This window comes from Haliotis rubra, unplaced genomic scaffold (assembly GCF_003918875.1).
Source record: "Haliotis rubra isolate DU_JTF1 unplaced genomic scaffold, ASM391887v1 Scf996, whole genome shotgun sequence".
Taxonomy (NCBI): Eukaryota; Metazoa; Mollusca; class Gastropoda; order Lepetellida; family Haliotidae; genus Haliotis; species Haliotis rubra.
Genome location: NW_025767741.1, coordinates 297,134 through 321,390, shown reverse-complemented (window position 1 = coordinate 321,390; position 24,257 = coordinate 297,134). Strand labels below are relative to the sequence as shown.

Genomic DNA, 24,257 nt, shown 5'->3' with positions numbered 1-24,257 from the left:
CAATGAAAGACATTCCAGAGAGAGGGAAACTCGATCTTCAGTGACAGACATTCCAGAGAGAGGGAAACCTGACCTTCAATGACAGACATTCCAGAGAGAGGGAAACTCGATCTTCAATGACAGACATTCCAGAGACAGAGGTTCAGCTTGCGGTGACAGACATTCCAGAGACTGAGGTTCAGTCTGCGGTGACAGACATCTTAGTGACAGAGGTTCAGTCTGCAGTGAGAGACATTCTAGAGACAAAGGTTCAGGCTGCAGTGACAGACATTCCAGAGACAGAGGTTCAGGCTGCAGTGACAGACATTCCACAGACAGAGGTTCTGGTCTGCAGTGACAGACGTTCCAGAGACAGATGTTCAGTCTGCAGTGACAGACATTCTAGAGACAGAAGTTCAGTCTGCAGTGACAGACATTCTAGAGACAGATGTTCAGTCTGCAGTGACAGACAATCTAGAGACAGAAGTTCAGTCTGCAGTGACAGACATGCTAGAGACAGATGTTCAGTCTGCAGTGACAGACATTCTAGAGACAGAAGTTCAGTCTACAGTGACAGACATGCTAGAGACAGATGTTCAGCTTGCGGTGACAGACATTCCAGAGACCGAGGTTCAGTCTGCAGGTGACAGACATCCTAGAGACAGAGGTTCAGTCTGCAGTGAGAGAGACATTCTAGAGACAAAGGTTCAGGCTGCAGTGACAGACATTCCAGAGACAGAGGTTCAGGGCTGCAGTGACAGACATTCCACAGACAGAGGTTCAGTCTGCAGTGACAGACGTTCCAGAGACAGATGTTCAGTCTGCAGTGACAGACATTCTAGAGACAGAAGTTCAGTCTGCAGTGACAGACATCCTAGAGACAGATGTTCAGTCTGCAGTGACAGACATTCTAGAGGCAGAAGTTCAGTCTGCAGTGACAGACATCCTAGAGACAGATGTTCAGTCTGCAGACAGGCATTCTAGAGACAGAAGTTCAGTCTGCAGTGACAGACATTCCAGAGAGACAGAAGTTCAGTCTGCAGTGACACACAATCTAGAGACAGAAGTTCAGCCTGCAGACAGACATTCCAGCGAAAAAGGTTCAGCCTGCGGTGACAGTGACAGACATTCCAGAGAAAATGGTTCAGCCTGCAGTTTACAGGTTTCAGACATTCCAGATACAGAGGTACCGCTTGCAATGTAACAGTTACAATCATTCCACAGACAGAGGTTGATGCTGCAGTGACAGACATTTCAGAGACTGAGGTTCAGCTTATGGTGACAGACATTCCAGAGACTGAGGTTCAGTCTGCAGTGACAGACATTCTAGAGACAGAGGTTCAGCCTGCAGTGACAGACATCCTAGAGACAGATGTTCAGTCTCCAGGTGACAGACATTCCAGAGACTGAGGTTCAGTCTGCAGTGACAGACATTCTAGAGACAGAGGTCCAGTCTGCAGTGACAGACGTTCCAGAGACAGAGGTTCAGCCTGCAGTGACAGACATTCTAGAGACAGAAGTTCAGTCTGCAGTGACAGACATGCTAGAGACAGATGTTCAGTCTGCGGTGACAGACATTCCAGAGACTAAGGTTCAGTCTGCAGTGACAGACATTCTAGAGACAGAGGTCCAGTCTGCAGTGACAGACGTTCCAGAGACAGATGTTCAGCCTGCAGTGACAGACATTCTAGAGACAGAAGTTCAGTCTGCAGTGACAGACATGCCAGAGAGACAGATGTTCAGTCTGCAGTGACAGACATTTATAGAGACAGAAGTTCAGTCTGCAGTGACAGACATCCTAGAGACAAAAAAATGTTCAGTGTGCAGTGAGAGACATTCTAGAGATAGAAGTTCAGTCTGCAGTGACAGACATTCTAGAGACAGAGGTTCAGCCTGCAGTGACAGACGTTCCAGAGACAGATGTTCAGCCTGCAGTGACAGACATTCTAGAGACAGAAGTTCAGTCTGCAGGTGACAGACATGCTAGAGACAGATGTTCAGTCCAGTGACAGACATTATAGAGACAGAAGTTCAGTCTGCAGTGACAGACATCCTAGAGACAGATGTCTGGGGTCTGCAGTGAGAGACATTCTAGAGACAGAAGTTCAGTCTACAGTGACAGATATTCCACAAACAGATGTTCAGCCTGCAGTGACAGACATTCTAGAGACAGAGGTTCAGTCTGCAGTGACAAACATTCTAGAAACAGAGGTTCAGTCTGCAGTGACAGACATTCCAGAGACAGAGGTTCAGTCTGCAGTGACAGACATTCCAGAGACAGAGGTTCGGCCTGCAGTGACAGACATTCTAGAGACAGAGGTTCAGTCTGCAGTGACAAACATTCAAGAAACAGGAGGTTCAGTCTGCAGTGACAGACATTCCAGAGACAGAGGTTCAGCTCTGCAGTGACAGACATTCCACAGACAGAGGTTCGGTCTGCAGTGACAGACGTTCCAGAGACAGATGTTCAGTCTGCAGACAGACATTCTAGAGACAGAAGTTCAGTCTGCAGTGACAGACATTCTAGAGACAGATGTTCAGTCTGCAGTGACAGACAATCTAGAGACAGAAGTTCAGTCTGCAGTGACAGACATGCTAGAGACAGATGTTCAGTCTGCAGTGACAGACATTCTAGAGACAGAAGTTCAGTCTACAGTGACAGACATGCTAGAGACAGATGTTCAGCTTGCAGTGACAGACATTCCAGAGACTGAGGTTCAGTCTGCGGTGACAGACATCCTAGAGACAGAGGTTCAGTCTGCAGTGAGAGACATTCTAGAGACAAAGGTTCAGGCTGCAGTGACAGACATTTCCAGAGACAGAGGTTCAGGCTGGGTGGGTGACAGACATTCCACAGACAGAGGTTCAGTCTGCAGTGACAGACGTTCCAGAGACTGAGGTCTCAGTCTGCAGTGACAGACATTCTAGAGACAGAGGTCCAGTCTGCAGTGACAGACGTTCCAGAGACAGATGTTCAGCCTGCAGTGACAGACATTCTAGAGACAGAAGTTCAGTCTGCAGTGACAGACATGCTAGAGACAGATGTTCAGTCTGCGGTGACAGACATTCCAGAGACCAAGGTTCAGTCTGCAGTGACAAACATTCTAGAGACAGAGGTTCAGTCTGCAGTGACAGACATTCCAGAGACAGAGGTTCAGTCTGCAGTGACAGACATTCCAGAGACAGAGGTTCAGCCCCTGCAGTGACAGACATTCTAGAGACAGAGGTTCAGTCTGCAGTGACAAACATTCAAGAAACAGAGGTTCAGTCTGCAGTGACAGACATTCCAGAGACAGAGGTTCAGCTTTGCAGTGACAGACATTCCACAGACAGAGGTCTGGTCTGCAGTGACAGACGTTCCAGAGACAGATGTTCAGTCTGCAGTGACAGACATTCTAGAGAGACAGAAGTTCAGTCTGCAGTGACAGACATTCTAGAGACAGATGTTCAGTCTGCAGTGACAGACAATCTAGAGACAGAAGTTCAGTCTGCAGTGACAGACATGCTAGAGACAGATGTTCAGTCTGCAGTGACAGACATTCTAGAGACAGAAGTTCAGTCTACAGTGACAGACATGCTAGAGACAGATGTCTAGCTTGCGGTGTGACAGACATTCTAGAGACAGAAGTTCAGTCTGCAGTGACAGACATGCTAGAGACAGATGTTCAGTCTGCGGTGACAGACATTCCAGAGACCAAGGTTCAGTCTGCAGTGACAAACATTCTAGAGACAGAGGTTCAGTCTGCAGTGACAGACATTCCAGAGACAGATGTTCAGCCTGCAGTGACAGACATTCTAGAGACAGAGGTTCAGTCTGCAGTGACAAACATTCTAGAAACAGAGGTTCAGTCTGCAGTGACAGACATTCCAGAGACAGAGGTTCAGTCTGCAGTGACAGACATTCCAGAGACAGAGGTTCGGCCTGCAGTGACAGACATTCTAGAGACAGAGGTTCAGTCTGCAGTGACAAACATTCAAGAAACAGAGGTTCAGTCTGCAGGTGACAGACATTCCAGAGACAGAGGTTCAGTTTGCAGTGACAGACATTCCACAGACAGAGGTTCGGTCTGCAGTGACAGACGTTCCAGAGACAGATGTTCAGTCTGCAGTGACAGACATTCTAGAGACAGAAGTTCAGTCTGCAGTGACAGACATTCTAGAGACAGATGTTCAGTCTGCAGTGACAGACAATCTAGAGACAGAAGTTCAGTCTGCAGTGACAGACATGCTAGAGACAGATGTTCAGTCTGCAGTGACAGACATTCTAGAGACAGAAGTTCAGTCCACAGTGACAGACATGCTAGAGACAGATGTTCAGCTTATGGTGACAGACATTCCAGAGACTGAGGTTCAGTCTGCGGTGACAGACATCCTAGAGACAGAGGTTCAGTCTGCAGTGAGAGACATTCTAGAGACAAAGGTTCAGGCTGCAGTGACAGACATTCCAGAGACAGAGGTTCAGGCTGCTGTGACAGACATTCCACAGACAGAGGTTCAGTCTGCAGTGACAGACGTTCCAGAGACAGATGTTCAGTCTGCAGTGACAGACATTCTAGAGACAGAAGTTCAGTCTGCAGTGACAGACATCCTAGAGACAGATGTTCAGTCTGCAGTGACAGACATTCTAGAGACAGATGTTCAGTCTGCAGTGACAGACATGCTAGAGACAGATGTTCAGTCTGCAGTGACAGGCATTCTAGAGACAGAAGTTCAGTCTGCAGTGACAGACATTCCAGAGAGACAGAAGTTCAGTCTGCAGTGACACACACAATCTAGAGACAGAAGTTCAGCCTGCAGTGACAGACATTCCAGCGAAAAGGTTCAGCCTGCGGTGACAGTGACAGACATTCCAGAGAAAATGGTTCAGCCTGCGGTTACAGAGCCAGACATTCCAGATACAGAGGTACCGCTTGCAGTAACAGTTACAATCATTCCACAGACAGAGGTTGATGCTGCAGTGACAGACATTCCAGAGACCGAGGTTCAGCTTGCGGGTGACAGACATTCCAGAGACTGAGGTTCAGTCTGCAGTGACAGACATTCTAGAGACAGAGGTTCAGCCTGCAGTGACAGACATCCTAGAGACAGATGTCTCAGTCTGCGGGTGACAGACATTCCAGAGACCGAGGTTCAGTCTGCAGTGACAGACATTCTAGAGACAGAGGTCCAGTCTGCAGTGACAGACGTTCCAGAGACAGATGTTCAGCCTGCAGTGACAGACATTCTAGAGACAGAAGTTCAGTCTGCAGTGACAGACATGCTAGAGACAGATGTTCAGTCTGCGGACAGACATTCCAGAGACCAAGGTTCAGTCTGCAGTGACAGACATTCTAGAGACAGAGGTCCAGTCTGCAGTGACAGACGTTCCAGAGACAGATGTTCAGCCTGCAGTGACAGACATTCTAGAGACAGAAGTTCAGTCTGCAGTGACAGACATGCTAGAGACAGATGTTCAGTCTGCAGTGACAGACATTATAGAGACAGAAGTTCAGTCTGCAGTGACAGACATCCTAGAGACAAATGTTCAGTGTGCAGTGAGAGACATTCTAGAGACAGAAGTTCAGTCTGCAGTGACAGACATTCTAGAGACAGAGGTTCAGTCTGCAGTGACAGACGTTCCAGAGACAGATGTTGTCTCAGCCTGCAGTGACAGACATTCTAGAGACAGAAGTTCAGTCTGCAGTGACAGACATGCTAGAGACAGATGTTCAGTCTGCGGTGACAGACATTATAGAGACAGAAGTTCAGTCTGCAGTGACAGACATCCTAGAGACAGATGTTCAGTCTGCAGTGAGAGACATTCTAGAGACAGAAGTTCAGTCTGCAGTGACAGACATTCCAGAGACAGAGGTTCGGCCTGCAGTGACAGACATTCCAGAGACAGAGGTTCAGTCAGTCTGCAGTGACAAACATTCTAGAAACAGAGGTTCAGTCTGCAGTGACAGACATTCCAGAGACAGAGGTTCAGTTTGCAGTGACAGACATTCCAGAGACAGAGGTTCAGCCTGCAGTGACAGTCATTCTACAGACAGATGTTCAGTCTGCAGTGACAAACATTCTAGAAACAGAGGTTCAATCTGCAGTGATGGACATTCCAGAGACAGAGGTTCAGCTTGCAGTGACAGACATTCTAGAGACAGGGTTCAGCCTGCAGTGAGACAAACTCCATTGAGAGGAGGCGGAACCTACATTGTGTTTAATGTCCCTTTGTATATGCCAATCTGTGTATATTGATGCACATTGTGTTGATCACTGGATTGTCTCGTCCACACTCAATTATTTACTGACCGACGCCATATAGCTTGAACATAGTGGTGTGCGGCTTTAAGCAACAAACAAGCACACTTTGCGGCCCGCTGTAACAGTGCCATTAATCTATTGTAATGTTTGTCCAAACCTCAAAAGGGAGCTGGTAAATCTACCATGCTCTTGCTGTATAAAGCACATATCCTATCGAGAATCGGCCATAGCTGCCAAGTGTACATGTCTGCGTCTTTAAGTCGCCTCTCCAAACTTGATCGCGTTCAATCTGGATCCTGGAATTTGCACTGAAGCTGTTGTAACTGCTCCAGCCTCAACTGGACTCAACCCAATAACGGGTTCCGAATCCCGGATGGCACTCAACCCAACACAGTACTAGAATCTGTACTTTACTGAGAAAGTGTAATCCCAAAAATATAGCATATGTTACATTTGACCACTTTCTAAATGGCATTGTGTAATCATAGCTTTCGGCCGTGGAGCCGTGCCAATTAACGCTTATCAGAGGGGTACACAAAGTCCGCAGTCTAGACTACCAGTTGTCCGACTGCCATTTTTGTGGAAGTCCCGGTGGCTGAGCGGGTTAGGCGGTTGACATTGTGTGCTGGCGATTAGGTCCCTGACTCTGAGGGCGCGGGTTCGAATCCCGGATGGGACTCAACCCAAAGTGTAATATATATATATATATATGTTACATTTGATCACTTTCTAAACGGCAATGTGTAATCATACTCCAGTGTCAGCTCTTCAGGTTGAGTGTTCTGACATGATCCTTAGACACCAATCTCCCATAATTACTTCATGAAAAGAAGACTATGGTGAGCTATCATTCAGTCGCGGATATATTTAATGTCACGTGTGACTGGTTTCACGCCAATATCCCCTTTGCTTTAAACATTCAGGAATTGGGATCCATCTACACCTTCTAAAATACCTCCTTAAGCCAGGATTGTACCCTGAACTGAGTTCCGTTGTTGAGAAGGACATTACACATACCATACATACATACAAATACTTGTATAGCGCAATATCCGTAATCCGCTCAAAGGCGCTCTGGCTCTAAGATTCTAGATATCACATAGAGTTCAAATGAAAGAGCCACGTCTTCAGATTTGATTTAAAAACAGCTAAATCTGGTTGTGTTCTGAGGTGAGATGGAAGATTGTTCCAGAGATGAGGGCCAGTGATGAATCCAAACGTGGTGAGAGCAATATCTGAGGATTCTATACGGGAACGATATGCAGATTTATACTAACGCCTCCAAGGATTCGGCCATGATCCGTACTGCTGGTGCTTTCTGGATCCCTGCTTGTACTATCTCCAATGTGTTCTAGCTCCATGCGCATATATCAGTCATTGCAGCAGAACTATATAACTCTGAGATTGGTGGATACATATAATTACGCTGCAGTCATTGTTTTCTGGAGTCAGGAGTTAATAGGAAAAGAAAAGCAAGATTTAAGGATGTCAACTTCTTTATTGTGAATAACACAACGTTTCGGAGTGTATGCTTGCTCCTTCATCATTAGGAGTTAACTGATACAGAAATAATTTTGTTTCATAATAAGGACTGTTGTGATTGTATGAACCACCTCTAGCGACCACACCAGTACCTGCTGTAACCACACCTAGGACCAATAACATCGGCCAGTCTGCTCCTCATTCTCTGCAACGGAATCCCTCGCCATTCCTCATGGATTGTCTATGCCTGTACATGTATAGATTCCCGCAGATTTTGAACACTAGGATCTCTTACTCGAACTTAGCGTCCAAGATAGTCCCAACGATATGTTCTGTGGGGTTCAAATCGAGGTTCCTTGTGGACCATCAAATGTTTCGATGACCTTGATCTATAAATGGGCAATTACGGCTAGAGAGGTCTGGTTGTCATCCTTGACTTTGGCACGTTGGTTTTCAAAATTTTGCGCGAGTTTGATATCCAGTACAGCCTAAGCGTTGTGTATGCTGATGACATGCCTCCATCCGCTATGACTTTTATACCAGCGACAACGGCCGACGTACGCCCCCCAACCCCCAATGAGCCCCCACTGTTGATATTTAACTTCCTTGTACCGTTAAAGTTAAATCGGCAAGACCCCGTAATTAGAACCATACTAACAGAATTACAACAATAGCTTTTGGAAGTCGTTGCATAACCTGTCTATTCTAAAATTATCTTTCTAACTTCTTCTCATTTGATGTAGGTCTAGCAGTACCCTGATTGCCTGGTCCTATCTGTATTAGGGACTCCGAAATGAAAGAATTGGGGGTAAGGTGCGGGGGTGGGGGGGGTTGTTGGGGGTCAGGACTGATGATGTCCGTCATTAGATTGGTTACGGACACAATTATTTACAGATCGCCATCAACATCAAATATTGCTGAGAGCGAGCAAACACTGACTGTATCGGATGGATGGATCGTCCTTTCATTTAGCGAATACATTGGGTACATTTCTCCCTGTTGTCATATTAACTCAGTAGACGGTAACTACGCACTGGAAACCCCACATGACCCAGCTAAATATAGTCTCAGTGTCACAAAATCCCTCAACGCATAACAGCAACACATTTAGAGGTACGTACCAGAGCTCAGTGACACGGAACAACCCGTCACGGTCCCTGAACACAGGACTGGTTTTTCCGCGATTTCACAATCGCGATCGTCTGTATGAAACACAAGCCTGTGGTTAAGTGTTTTTCCATAGCGGACATCCTGGTTCGTACTTTCTGATCATCCATGCGGCATGTCTTCTCACCACACAGCCAAGGCCTAGGACGGGTGTGAATGCTGTACAGGTAACATGGTCGACAGGAACGTCGAAGGTACGTGGTGTTTTCAATTCCTTAAACTTCAGATTACGTACAGGAATGCCATGTATATAACTATGTTCATATATGGTATTACAGGAACGTACATGTTGGACAGCGAAGTGTGACCTAAATCCTTACAGTGACACACAGTACAATCTGACACCCGTCTCAATACCCTCACGACAATACGGGTGTTCAGGACGCGCTCTTCACAGACATTTGGAGTAAGTTTGTCAACAATATCCCTTCGGTTTTCGTTTCGTGAGTTTGGGTATGGAATCCCTAAATGGACAGCTTCGAGTTGTCGCCCTTACAATAACAAACACAAACTGACCAAAGCTTGTCACTGCACGACACGGCTACGTTGCTATATCATCGCTTTGTAACATCTTGACAGTTCCTTTCAAGGATTCGTTACGTGTTAGTGTGTTGGGGAGCAGAGAGTGAGGGTGACGCTCGATGCGGTGGTACCCGATGTGGTGTCGTACTGACAGACTTAGAAACATAATGAATTTAAGCGGTGGATGTGTGTGTGCGCGTGTGTGTGTAGGGGTGTGTGTGTGACGCGGAAAGCTTATTGAACATGTATACGTTTGCATAATGTCTCATGGGTGATATACAACGAGACCTATTGACGATTAATTACTAAAGCACACGGTGCTTCTTTCACACACCTTATTTTTCATGTCACCCCGATGGCGTGGCACTGTGGTCACAATCACTTGATTGTATGGTCCAGAACTGATTACTTACAAATCGCCTTCAAATATCTGTGAATTTGCAGATCGTGGCGTTACACAAAAAACCCATAACGTTGTCTTCTTGGGTCATAAAGAGGAGGATTTGTTGTTACGATCAGCGGAACATACTGGGTATGTAAACGATCCTGGCTATTTGTGGCGCTCTCACGTTGTGGGGTGTAATGCTACTCTATGTTTACGGAACTTCTTCCAAAACCTTGCATCGGACCTTTGATGAATACGGCAACAATATCACCGAGGGGAACATGAAACACGGATTTACAAGTTACACCCATGAGGGGAATCGAACCCAGGCATTTGACATGACGAGCAAACGCTGCTCCACCACCTGTCCTTTGTGGGCGACAGGCGTATCATAGGCGGATCAAGGGTGGGGGTGGGGTGGACGGACGTGTGTGTGTGCAGGGTGTGTGCGCCCCCTCCTCCCTCGTATTTTCATTTTACGGATGCTATAAACTGAAGCTATGTTTGTGTAGTTTCAGTGGTCGCTTTATCCACTGTTTCGCGTGTTGTACCTGCGAGAGGTTATATGTTTTCAAGGTTATCACTGAGTGAGGACATCCGTTCTTTTTAATGTGTATCTCATCTCATAACCTTTATCTGCAAGAGGGTGGACTTGAGAAAACATAATGAAGAAAATGAAAACAAATATTGTTTCACTAATTGTGTAACATGTTGAAGAAGAAGGACCAAGCTGGTCAGATTCTATCTAAAGGTTCAAAGTTAAGGGTATTTATTTTCACTCACAGTAGGGCATACGTTTCCACAGTGGAGGGTAGTGGTGTTGCTGGAATATTGCTAAAAGCGGCGTAAAACCAAACTCACTCCACAGAGACTGGGAAAATTTAAATAAGAAAAACTTTATATTATTTCAAGTCGGGATGAAAATTGGGTGGGAGAGGGGAAGCAGAAAAATACGAATAGTTTTATTGCATCAACCTGTCTACCTGCTTATTCTGGACAGGCGTCTACTTGCTATAGTATGGTGTTTGTTTGATTCATTAAGAGATGTTCAGGCGCGTTTGATACAGCACGATTGATGGGCGTTTGCTTTGCGCTATTTGCAAAGCCTCAGTAAGTTGTTAGTTCAGAAACATGTCGTCAGTTTTCATCTAATTCACTGAGTATTTTCCCTGAATAATAACCCACTCAGATACCCAGGTGCATTCGTAACTACTCGTGTCATTCCGGCAAGCCGTCTTGTAGGTCACGGAAAGAGGCGAGTAGTTACAATTGACCCAGGTGAACACCGGAAACATACGTGTAACTGATTGGCCAGCACTCGTCAGCTGACAGCACGCAGAGAATCATATGCGTGGAGACAGAACTAGCTCGGGGAAACCTGAGGGTGTTCAATGGCACAAATCGCGGAAGGAATCTCAAAACGAAAGCGAAGCGAGACAATACCTCTATATTTCTGCATAGCGTCAGTCATGCGATGCAAATACCGGATGTAGTCATGAACTGTTACGTCACTGCCGGTGTTGGACCCAACCCATCACTATATTCATATTTCCTTGCAGATATGTTTTATTCTTCAGTCGTATATCAATCGTATATCATCTACCCTGTGGCCTCCTACAATTTGTTGTGTTTATTTGTTGTTGTTGTTTTATTGTTGTAGTTTTGTGGGCTTGTTCTTGTTGTGTATTTGTTGAGCTACTTATGTATTTATGAGTGAGTGAGTGAGTGACTAATGTATCTATGGTCGAGTGAGTGAGTGCCCCTCAGTGGGTGAGTGAGGGACGGATGTGATGTGAGGGTCATAACAGCGTGTCAGTTTCACATGAGTGGGTGAATGAGTTGAGTTTTACGCCGCACACAACAATATTCCAGCTATATGGTGGCGGTCTGTAAATAATCTAGTCTGGACCAGACAATCCAGTGATCAACAGCTTGAGCATCGATCTGCGCAACTGGGAACCGATGACATGTGTCAACCAAGCCAGCGAGCCTGACCACCCGATCCCGTCGCCTCTTACGACGAGCATGGGTTACTGAAGGTTCATTCTAACCCGGACCTTCACGGGTTTCACATAATAGAAAAAGTGGTATGGGTCCCAGATGTTGTCTTGCTGTGTAACTTGTACTAACTTCCGACGTTTATGCCACTTTGTTTAGGGACGCTTGTTTAAAGAAGTAGCAGAATAATATTGAAAGGAAATTTTCAAAATATAAGAAACGTAGGATCGGAGACCTCGTTGGTTGGATGTCATCTTAGCCAGACGGCGTGGATTGTTGCAACAAGGCAGAAACAGTAGAGACCAGGAATTGCCACATTAATTATACGTTTTGATGGTATAGTGCGTGAGTTTAGTTTTACGCCGCACTCAGCAATATTCTAGCTATATATGGCGGCGGTCTGTAATAATCGAGTCTGGGCCAGACAATTCAGTGATCAACAGCATGAGCATGATCTACTTTAATGTTAGAGAGCAATACACTGACACCTCTTTTATCTGTTTCAGGGTCCCTGGCTCTAAGCCAGCATGATTCCTTCAGTCGAGGATTCCTGGAATGTGGTGTCTGCTTCGACCAGTTCAAGGACCCCAAGTTCCTCCCCTGCGTCCACACCTTCTGTAGACAATGTCTGTCCGACTACATCCAGAGTGTTTGTTCCAGACTAAACCCTCGCTTCAACTGCCCAACATGTAGGGAAAATATTGAAATTCCAAATCCAAATGAATCAATTGATAAATGGGCCAATGGCTTCAAAGACAACTTTCTGATCAAGAACCTTCTTGGCCTTGTGTCCAGTGGCACCGACTCTATTCCCTCCGTACAAGCTAGGTTCTGCTACAAACACCCCGGCAAACCTTTGGATTTTCTGTGTGTTGACTGTGATGTGATGATCTGCTCGTCCTGTGCTCCAACCCTCCACAGGACGTGTCTTCAAGTGATTACCTTGGAGGAGGCTGTTGCTGAGAAGAGGTCCAGGATTAAGATGTTTCATCACTCATTCTCTTCCCATATGGACCGGTCTGAGGCCAAGAAGGTCGAGCAGATGAAGGAACGGGATAAGCTGGAGAAACAGTACTGTACGGAGAAGAGGAAGATCGTGGAGCACGTGGCACAGATCGTGCAGAAGATCAAGGAAGAAGAAGCCCAAGCGTTGAATGACCTTGACCTTGCTTACAGCAGGTTTGACCACGAGCTGAATGCAGAACTACGTGAACACACCAGACAGAATCAGTTTCTCAATCGTCTGAAAGATGCATCTCATGAGCTGCTCCATGGAGAGGACCTCCATCGGGTTATTGACCAGTACAGTGCTCTAGAACAGTACTGCATTAAACTCTCCTCATACAAGCAGAAGACTTCCTGTGACATTCAGATGCGGAGTCTGCAGTATCAGGCGAATCCCTGGAAGGCGTTACCACTGGGAAGCCTGAAACGCGAGTCACTAGCCAGACAGTTGATGTTGTTGCCGATCGCCACACCACCTCCCTCCCCAGGGGCACCGGCTTCCCCTGCCACCCCCACGTCCCCCCAGACGCCAGTTCAAATCGGAAACGTCTCCCCTTTTGAACCACTCGTTACCGGAGGGCGGAACTTGAAGCTGGAAAGGATCATCTCTGCCAAAGTTAAAGGGGATAAGAATCAACCAAGCTTACGTGATGCTGTTTCTGTAGCCGGTGGAGTTTTGGTTGTCACTGACGGGGAGAATTTCTGTGTCAAGTCCTTCTACACCCATGGCAAGAAGGATATGCATAGCAAGCTGGTTCTGGAGAAGAAGCCACACGGTGTCTGTAATTATGTTGGCAACATGGTGGCAATCACTGTTCCTGCTGCCAAGCAAGTTGCCATCGTGTCCGTCTCACCCAACCTCATACTACAGACCATTCTAAAGACCGAGCTGAAATACTGGGGAATCACCCAAGTAGGCACAGACGCATTCGCCGTCAGCACCTGCCCAGGAACAGGACCGATAGTCATCAATATCATGGACTTAGAAGGGAATATTCTCAAGTGTATTCACAACGGAACAGCTCTTTTCGCAAACCCCCTCTACATGTGCACCGTTGCCAGTGGGGACATCATGGTCTCCGACTGTACCGTGTCGAAGGTGGCCTGTCTGCGGTTGAGCGGTCACCTGCTACACATGTGTCAGCCTCCGTTTGGCCAGACCATTAAGAAGCCGATGGGCATGGCAGATGATGGTAGAGGTTACATCTTTGTAGCTGACAGCAAGCCGGCCCTCGTGCTTGTTGACTATACAGGGAACATACGGTATCTGCTGCACAAGACTGAAGGACTTAAGGACCCTAAATGTGTGGCCATTGGGCCTAAAGGATCGGTGTTTGTTTGTAATGAGAATGGAAAGGTAGGAGTGTTCACTGTTCAGTGAATATGTTCGCCACCAGTTTCATTCAACCCATGGGTTCATTTGACATCTTGGCAGTTCCAGCACTGAAGGCGTCGAGCGATGCCTCTTTGACATTGACATTTATACTCTTCGACCAGAAGAACTGAAATATCTTGGGAACTAAATACAATATCATGGAATTCCTTTTCAGCCCAAACAACCAGTGTCTGAACTACCGGTTATTACGCGAAGATAAAAACATGTGACGTGAAACATAGCAAAATTATTCATGCCTTGGTTTGAGATTAGCTAGATCTAGAACTGATCACTCGATGACTGTTCTTCAGGCACAGAGACAGGCCCATGTTACACGAGACAGCGTCTGTGTCTAGACGATAAGGTATGTGTACTCTGTAAAGGATATGACTTATATTCAGCTATATGTGAACAATGGATTCATTCAAACACGTTATTCAGCTTAAAGTGGGTCAACATAGTTATTCACTGAGCTGAAGCCTCTCCCCGTTAATTAGACGTTAACGTTGCATTCCATTTTATTAATTATTTAACCATATTCATATAGAAGTAATCACCAGCCATCCTATGCAACATTATGATACTCGCTAACTTTGCTTAAGTTTGCTAAAAATTGTATTGATTGAACATTTCTCTCATGATGTAGTGCTTGAGTGGGCAAGTTGGTGAAGGGTTTCTTTGTCACGATACACCTGCTTTCGAATACCTGCTCAGGTACGTTACTGTTTTGAAGTCTATAAGCTGTAAACATATGCCTCAATTTCCACTCACTCTAAGCTTACAGAAGATTTCATCAGTACATTGTATATTTTCTTATCCTAAAGTTTACATGTAGGGTCGGTGAAGTAAATTACCCCAACTATTGGTTTATTATAAATTTTGATATCCCTGTTTATGAAAGAAGTTTGTTTTTGCTCCTCGTTTCGCCATGCCATAACCGGTGGATCATAACGCTACACGCGCGCACAAAGTAACAGTCTGTCGGTTTCTCATGCTGTTGATCACTGGATTGTCTGGTCTAGACTCGATTATTATGAACCGCCTTCATAAAGCTGGAATATTGCTCAGTGCGGCGTTTAACAACAGACCAACTAATATGGTACACAAGAAACAGGTTTTCTCTTGCTGACCTCTAACCTAGTGAATAATCTAATCTAAATTATAATCCCCTTTCCCTAGACCGGACAGTTCGGAAAACCAAGAATCGTTTTTTTTTCCTTTTCGAAAATTGCAAATACCTGTTGTCAGGTGAAAGTGTTCCTCGACAGCCAGACAGATGTAAGTGATATCTGTAGCACTACAGCCAGACAGATGTAAGTGATATCTGTAGCACTACAGCCTGACAGGTGTAAGTGATATCTGTAGCACGACAGCCAGACAGATGTAAGTGATATCTGTAGCACGACAGCCAGACAGATGTAAGATCTGTAGCACTACAGCCAGACAGATGCAAGTGATATCTGTAGCACTACAGCCAGACAGATGTAAAGTGATATCTGTAGCACTACAGCCAGACAGATGTAAAAGTGATATTTGTAGCACTACAGCCTGACGGGTGTAAAGTGATATCTGACAGTCAGATCTGTGATATCTGTAGCACTACAGCCAGACAGGTGTAAGTGATATCTGTAGCACGACAGCCAGACAGATGTAAGTGATATCTGTAGCACGACAGCCAGGCAGATGTAAGTGATATCTGTAGCACCACAGCCAGACAGATGTAAGTGATATCTGTAGCACTGCAGCCAGACAGATGTAAGGGATATCTGTAGCACGACAGCCAGACAGATGTAAGTGATATCTGTAGCACTACAGCCAGACAGATGTGATATCTGTAGCACGACAGCCAGACAGATGTAAGTGATATCTGTAGCACTACAGTCAGACAGATGTAAGTGATATCTGTAGCACTACAGTCAGACAGATGTAAGTGATATCTGTAGCACTACAGCCAGACAGATGTAAGTGATATCTGTAGCACTACAGCCAGGCAGATGTAAGTGATATCTGTAGCACTACAGTCAGACAGATGTAGCATATCCTGCACTACAGTCACAGATATAAGTGATATCTAGCACTACAGCACCTGCATACTTACATATACGAGTGAGGTTTATGCAAATTAAGACAGATGTTTCTTGTGTTTGGCCAAAACCTAGGTTTTACAAACCTGAGCGAGCCGACATAACCATCAACTTCTAGAAACGGAAATATTTATTTCAAATATGTATTGAATTGTTTCAGTTTGAATAAATTATATATTTTTCCTAATGAGAGTTTTATTGTTTTACTCACTTTGCTTTCAGAATGAGAGAGTCGGATTTAATTATTTCAGTTATGGCGTGTTGAGTCCATGTGGGAAGAGTGAGTGAGTGAGATGGGTTTAATGCTGCTTTTAGTGAACTTCTCGCAACATCGCGGCGGACACCAGAAATAGAATTCAACCATTTGAACCATTTTTTTTAATCAGACAGGAATATAATGTACATGATAAGAGAACCTCTAAGCTAAGCGCAGATCGGCTATGACAAGGGGCTGTAAGTCTTAACAATATGTTAATCAACGCACCAAATATCAAACATTCTCAAGCAAATATTTTCCTGTGCTGCCTTGCGTGTTCAGATTGGTCTTTTGTCCTGTTGTTAAACGCAACCTTCAGTGATATTTCAGCTACAAAGCAGTGGTCCCATGAATTTTTGAGTAGGGGTCAGACAATTCGAGACAAACGTTCCGGATTGGATTCGACACGTGAGAGACCCTGACGTCCCCTGCTTAAATATTGCTAAAAGCGGCGTAAAACTTCACTCACTCACTCTTACGACAAGGATAGGTTGCTTGCTCTAACCCCAACTATCCATCTACCAATTAGGGTAGAAAAACAACTGAAACATTTAGTTTCATACCGTCGCAGTTTTCAACCTTTATTGTGTAAGTAAACATGAACAAAATATGAAAACAGTCTGTAACAGAACCAGTAGACGAAGACAAAGTTATACTTCATAATACTGTCAGTACCGCCCCCCAAGAGATCGTCTTTGACAGACCTCTGGCTATGTCTCCAATAACAGGCACTATGGTGTATCTGTCTGCTGGGACATTGGAGAGTATTACGAGCAGGGAGCATGACGTCACACTGGTTGGATTACGAGCAGGGAGCATGACGTCACACTGATTGTCAAGGATTATACTTGTAGCCTGAGAACGTTGGAGAACGTATGCAGTGCTGTGTTTTGACATTTACCAATACAATACACTGGAATAAGAACGCAACATTAATGCTGTAAGCACCTACATCTTGGGCAGGTTGAATACAGCTGTAATACAAGCCTACTTGCTGAACCACACAGGACAACGCATACCCACGACATGGGGTTTATCAGTAGTATCATCAGGGTTATTACATCTTTTTAAACCTGTGGTGAAAGCATCCTTGTCACATCTTTCATGGAAGACTGCTTTCATTATGGTTTATGGATCCCTACCGCACACAAAGTAAGAGCCACTGCTTCGTCCTTAGCATCATGGAGGAAGGAGAATGGATTGGAGCGTTGACAGCTTACATGACACTCTTAGATTACCACGTGGTGGTAGTTGTTCTGGTATAGTTTCACGCAGAACATAAAGGTTCGAGTGATGCAGTTCTCCAAGTCCAAGGCACCAATACAAACAGGGATAATCATGGGAAATGTCATAATTCAGGTTTACAGATACTACAAGCTGATAACTAGCATTTTGTGATGTTTTCAAACACTTTCTGTTGCATTCATATGCCTATTGCGCTTTCACCCATAATCAGAGAATGAACCCCTTCATCGTGAAACGGTTGCACCCATTCTTGGCAACAACATCCTTGCGTGAGCATCACATCGAAAGAATTAGTGTTTGTAATTCTCATTCAGCTGTCGGCTGGCACGTTCTAGCAAGGTTCCAGTGATTGCAGTGGCTGAGAAGTGACCAGTATTTGGTCATATCATCACATTGTCGAAAATACCTGAACGTGACGTCACCAATCGGCCATGACGTCATATCCGGTGTATATGATGACCCGAAAACACGCTGACACAGCTGACGTGTCCCTTATGATTATACATGTATCATGAACCATTCCACATTAGATGGTTCTCGCCCTGTCATATGCCAAATGCAATCCATCTTTGAAGCAGAAGGTCTTATGCCTCAAGCTTCCACAATAAAACAAAGATAAAAAGACTTCCAGCTTAAAAATATCACTTCTGTTTTGTAACTAACACTGTATTGCAAACAGAAAATGCTTCCAAAGCCCGACGCCTCCAGCTATCACAATACGACTGTTTTAACTATTTCCGGTTTAATGACCTTGACCACAATCTCGTCTTTGAACTCATCAGTTATCACGTATACAATCATAATAATATAATTACAAACGCTCGAACATCCACATGCAAGGACATCACTCATTGGAGACAACAGCTTTGTTATAAATGAGAAGTCTCTACAAAGGTAATTTCAAGAGTGAATCAAACTGACACTGACCACTGATACTGCTAGAACACATGACACGTGATAAGCTAAATAGTAGAAGTCTATCAGAAATGCTTGCATAATGCATTTTGAGTTTTCTCATTTAAATTTCAGAAATTTCAAGACATTTGAAATAGGACAATGAACATTGATCGCATTACGTTTGTGTACCATTGTTCTAATTCTATAATATATAGAGAGTATACTGTAAAGGGATTTAGAGTGGACAAGTCCAGGATACCATTGTACAAAGCAATCTTAGCGTTAAGGTGACCATAACTCCCATACCTTAACATAGACTTACGGTAGTCTTAGCGCTAAGGTGACCGTAACTCCCATACCTTAACATAGACTTACGGTAGTCTTAGCGCTAAGGTGACCATAACTCCCATACCTTAACATAGACTTAAGGTCTTAGCGCTAAGGTGACCATAACTCCCATACCTTAACATAGACTTACGGTAGTCTTAGCGCTAAGGTGACCATAACTCCCATACCTTAACATAGACTTACGGTAGTCTTAGCGCTAAGGTGACCATAACTCCCATACCTTAACATAGACTTACGGTAGTCTTATAACTCTCCCATACCTTAACATAGACTTACGGTAGTCTTAGCTAAGGTGACCATAACTCCCATACCTTAACATAGACTTACGGTAGTCTTAGCTAAGGTGATCCATAACTCCCATACCTTAACTACTCCTCCCATAACATAGACTGACTCTTAGTGCTAAGGTGATCATAACTCCCATACCTAACATAGTCATTACTTACGGTAGCTTAGTGCTAAGGTGATCATAACTCCCATACCTTAACATATAGACTTACGGTAGTCTTAGCTTCATAAGGTGATCATAACTCCATACCTTAACATAGACTTACGGTAGTCTTGGCTAAGGTGATCATAACTCCCATACCTTAACATAGACTTGACTTTACGGTAGTCTTAGTCTTAGCTAAGGTGACCATAACTCCCATACCTTAACATACTTCTTGGCAGTCTTGTGAGCCTCCCATACCTTAACATGGTGATCATAAACTCCCATACCTTAACATTGACTTACGGTAGTCTTAGCTAAGGTGATCATAACTCCCATACCTTAACTTTAACATAAGGTGACTTCCCATACCTTAACGACTTACGGTAGTCTTAGTGGCTCCCAGCTTACGGTGATCATAAACTCCCATACCTTAACATAGACTTCACGGTAGTCTTAGCTAAGGTGATCCCATACCTTAACATAGACTTACGGTAGTCTTAGCATACCTTAAACATAGACTTCACGGTAGTCTTAGGTGACCATAACTCCCATAGGTGATCATAACTCTCCATACCTTAACATAGACTTACGGTAGTCTTAGCTTAAGGTGATCATAACTCCATACCTTAACATAGACTTCCGGTATACCTTAAACATAGACTTACGGTAGTCTTAGCTCCAAGGTGATCATAACTCCCATACCTTAACATAGACTAACGGTAGTCTTAGCTCTAAGGTGATCGTAACTCCCATTCCTTAACACAGACTTAAGGTAGTCTAAGGTAGCTAAGGTTGTTTTGTACAACGGCACAAGACACACACATTTGGAACAATACACCTATGTCGAGCTAAAGATGAGTGAAACAATGCATTTATCCTAAGACTGGGTGAGTTTAACAGAGCTTTGATAAATATATAAGTTATATCTAGCATGTCAGCTAAAAAGTTTGGAAAGCCTGAGGTGATGCTGGTCTCAGGTTTTGGTGAAACCCATGAGCTCATGTAATTATGGTGAAAAATAACCTAGAAACATTATCAGGGTGAAATAGGACTTGATCAGACGTTACAAGGATGGACAGCATCCGGGCTACCTGTGCCCATCCCCACACAGGAGCACCATGGATACATAGAGCAGTACAGATCAATACCCATGGTGTCCAGATTTATATACAGTCAGAGTGTTTTCCTGTCAACAATAAAGTATCGTGCAATAGTTAAATCAGTACCAATTTAAACATGCACCAACACAAACACAAATTATATAAAACCATCATAAAATATCATAAAGTATGTTGACAACAAACTCTGATTGAAAAACAATACAGTAATGACAATGTGATTTGTTTAATCACACATGACTTCACAAATGGAGATCTGAAAACCTAGTATAAACCACACAAACACTCAGGAAAACCACAACAAACCTGGAATGCTTGCAAAAACAAAGCCAATAGAAAAAAGCAACATTTGTCTGATATTTAATGGGTCAGAACAAAAGATGCAGTAACAATCATATCATAAGATCATGTTGCAATGTATGGTATCTAAGTGTCTCCACATCTTCAGAAGTAGTGGTACAAACTTGGATGAAATATTTTGTTTTTAATTTCCTCTCACAATTCATCATAATTTGCTGTGTTTAATCACAGGATTCACTTTCAGTATTTTTAATGATGAATTATACCAAGAGTAAATACTGTCATTAACTATTTAAATTATTTCTGGTCAGCAAACTAGAAAAAAACATGTTTTTCATTTCTTTAATTATCACATTTTCATTTAAGGAGTCATCAGATTGGTAAGTCAAGTCTTCAGATGTCTGGCCTAATTTCAAGTCTTCAGCCAGATGTCTGGCCTAAGTTCAAGTGTTCAGATGTCTGGCCTAAGTTCAAGTGTTCAGATGTCTGGCCTAAGTTCAAGTGTTTCACTGGGATCAACATCTCAATCAACAACAAAACTTACAGGAAGCAGTAGTGATGTTCCGATGATCGAAAATAATCGAAAATCGATCAAAAGAAGGATTAAAAATGATTATCAAACGTAAAAGACATATTTTCGATTAATCAGAATTTTGTTGTTTATGTATAACACCCTTGAATGAAGTAAACTAACCATCAAATTTGATGAATATTCACGAACAAACATGCTCTCAACAGTGTAAAGCTCAGTCTAAGTATACAGTATAGCAGTGTAAAGAATAATACTGAGTATAAGTTTACTTAGACTGGCGTAAAGCCATGCACATTGTAAAATTTTAACCACTTTTATTGTATAATTAATTACAATTCCACTGTCTTTCTTGCATGCGTATATTTCATTGCATGACAGCATTAATTATTAAAAAAAAACATTAATTAGAAAAAAACTGGGGAAAAAAACTTATAATTTGTGATTACATTAAAAATGTATATATTTCGATTATAATCGATAATCGTTCACCACAATCAATATTTGGTTTCCGATTCCCAACACTAGGAAGCAGGCAACCATTGGACATAGTGGTAATATCATTAAAACAGTGGGTCGGTGGCTGACAATGTTGGTTATCGTATATCTTAAAAATATTTTCTTGAACAAACAATGTCATACAACATGATGTTAGTTAACTCAAATACACCACGGTGTGAAAGTACAATCTTTCCTGTTCATATGTCAATATTTTTTTGATTGATCATTATTTGCTTATCGACAGTCATCCCTTACATGGCTTTAGCTGCTGTGTATAATGCATTAATTATCACCTGAAACAACAAGTTATGCATAATTATTATTAATATTGTTAATTATTGCTTCATAAAAACACAAAGGATTTGACCGAAGGTATTACTATACTGAATACCCAACTACAACTGCATGTATAAGGACCCAGTATGTAACATGTGACTACATTCTCATGGTTCAGACATGTCTTGTGAGTTAGCAGTATTCAGTATTCATTCACAACATGGCATGAGAGGGGCGCTGGGGTAGCCTAGTGGTGCCATCATGCCAAATACCCAAGTGTGATGTCCATATCTGGTGTAACCGTCGGGTATATATTGCTAAAAGTGGCATAAAACAAAACACACTCACTCACATGGCATGAGAAGCAGACACTATTCCACTCAACCACCACTCCACTCACAAATCAATGTCAATTTGATAGCAGTATAGGTTAGACCAGACAATCCAGTGATCAACAGAATGAGCATCGGATACAATGACATGTACAACCAAGAAAGGGAGCATGACCACCTGATCCCATTAATCGCCTCTTACGACAAGCATGGGTTTGCTGGAGACCAATCTAACCTGGATCTTCACCGATGTAAAAGAGAGCGAGATTAGGCAGTATATTAAAATAAATTTGCTGAATGTAAAATCCAAATGAAAAATAGAAATGTAAAACAGGACCTTTTTCACAACATGAAATAATTAAAAAGTAAAAATATCTCTCTTTCACTGTTCCTATAATAGTTGACTTTTTGCATTAAAATTCCTAACTAGTAGACATGTAGAGAACATGTATAAAAGAATATGTGAAGCATGAAATAAGAGAAGTGAGATTGGCAACAGTGTATCAGCTGGACTGGTGAGGTAAGATCAAAGTGATGGACGTCATCATACAATCTCTGGTTTTATCCTGAATGATGATAGACAATTTCATTGTTTGATTAACACATGAAGAATAACTCCCAGATGTTACTGCAGATGAGGCGTGGCACTGACATTCACAACTTCATTCTAAAATTTACAACATTGCATAGTTTAACTAAACTTGACTTTTCTTATACAACATATCAACTCAGTCATTCCACCCCAGCCCATCCCTCAGGCTGAAGGTCTGGGTACGATTCCCCACATGGGTACAATGTGTGAAGCCCATCCCTCAGGCTGAAGGTCTGGGTACGATTCCCCACATGGGTACAATGTGTGAAGCCCATCCCTCAGGCTGAAGGTCTGGGTACGATACCCCACATTACATTCCCACCCTCAGGCTGGGTACAATGGGTACAATGAAGCCCATCCCTCAGGCTGAAGGTCTGGGTACGATTCCCCACATGGGTACAATGTGTGAAGCCCATCCCTCAGGCTGAAGGTCTGGGTACGATTCCCCACATGGGTACAATGTGTGAAGCCCATTCCTGGTGTCCCCTGCCGTGATATTGCTGAAACCAGAGATGCCAACCCTGTATCTAATGCAAGTGGAATCATGGCTGGAGCACAGACGTGGCGAGTTGGGGGTGAACACGTGGTCGTCTCCGCCATTTTGTTTCACTTACATACGGGCTATGACATACATTTGGGAAAACTTTGTGAAACTTCATCATCAATAACACCCAATATACACAATCGATATCCAAAATATCACACGCTAAGCTTGTGAATGCTTTTACTGGTGTCGACTCAAATAAATCACCATTGATTTACGAAATTGTACACTGTAAATAAAGATTCCAGAACTCTTTCTGAAAAAAATCTGAGTTTTTTAAAGACAAATCGGACAGCGGATATCGTATTTGAAAATCGGAGTAACTCCGCCAAACTTGGAGTGGTTGGCATCTCTGTGGAACATTGCTTAACGTGGCGCAAAACCCAACTCACTCACTCACTCAGCTTGGTTTGTGTAATCACCACGGATTGGTGACTTACTGAGAATGAAAACTGAGCTGGGGTAATAATGTAGTACTTTGAGCATGGTTAGGATGAGGATTTGTGGTGCATTATAAACTATGCTCATCATCATCATCATCATCATCATCATCATCATCATCATCATCATCATAAAAGACAAATCAGTGAAAAAGACAAAGCATGCTTCAGGTCAGTAATGAAACTCTTTGAGGCCTATACATCAGCTA

General features: G+C 43.5%; 2 protein-coding genes and 2 long non-coding RNA genes across 4 annotated transcripts; all 4 read left to right on the top strand.

Moving 5' to 3' along the window:
- The first annotated feature begins 4,276 nt into the window (after nt 1-4,276).
- LOC124265794 lies at nt 4,277-6,136 on the top strand. The gene is made up of 3 exons (XM_046700623.1): nt 4,277-4,519; nt 4,919-4,973; nt 5,898-6,136. Exons 1-3 carry the CDS (start codon nt 4,277-4,279, stop codon nt 6,134-6,136), a joined length of 537 nt encoding a protein of 178 aa, XP_046556579.1.
- Nucleotides 6,137-6,524: 388 nt separating this feature from the next.
- LOC124265804 lies at nt 6,525-23,702 on the top strand. Its single transcript, XR_006895554.1, has 3 exons — nt 6,525-6,535; nt 6,806-6,810; nt 23,634-23,702. It is a non-coding gene; the product is annotated as an uncharacterized LOC124265804 (long non-coding RNA).
- Nucleotides 8,878-14,660, top strand: LOC124265800. The gene is made up of 2 exons (XM_046700632.1): nt 8,878-9,062; nt 12,280-14,660. The coding sequence occupies exons 1-2, from the start codon at nt 9,041-9,043 to the stop codon at nt 14,157-14,159; spliced, it is 1,902 nt and encodes a 633-aa protein (XP_046556588.1). The 5' UTR covers nt 8,878-9,040; the 3' UTR covers nt 14,160-14,660.
- On the top strand, nt 10,754-11,640 carry LOC124265803. The gene is made up of 3 exons (XR_006895553.1): nt 10,754-10,972; nt 11,054-11,292; nt 11,335-11,640. It is a non-coding gene; the product is annotated as an uncharacterized LOC124265803 (long non-coding RNA).
- Nucleotides 23,703-24,257: the final 555 nt, after the last annotated feature.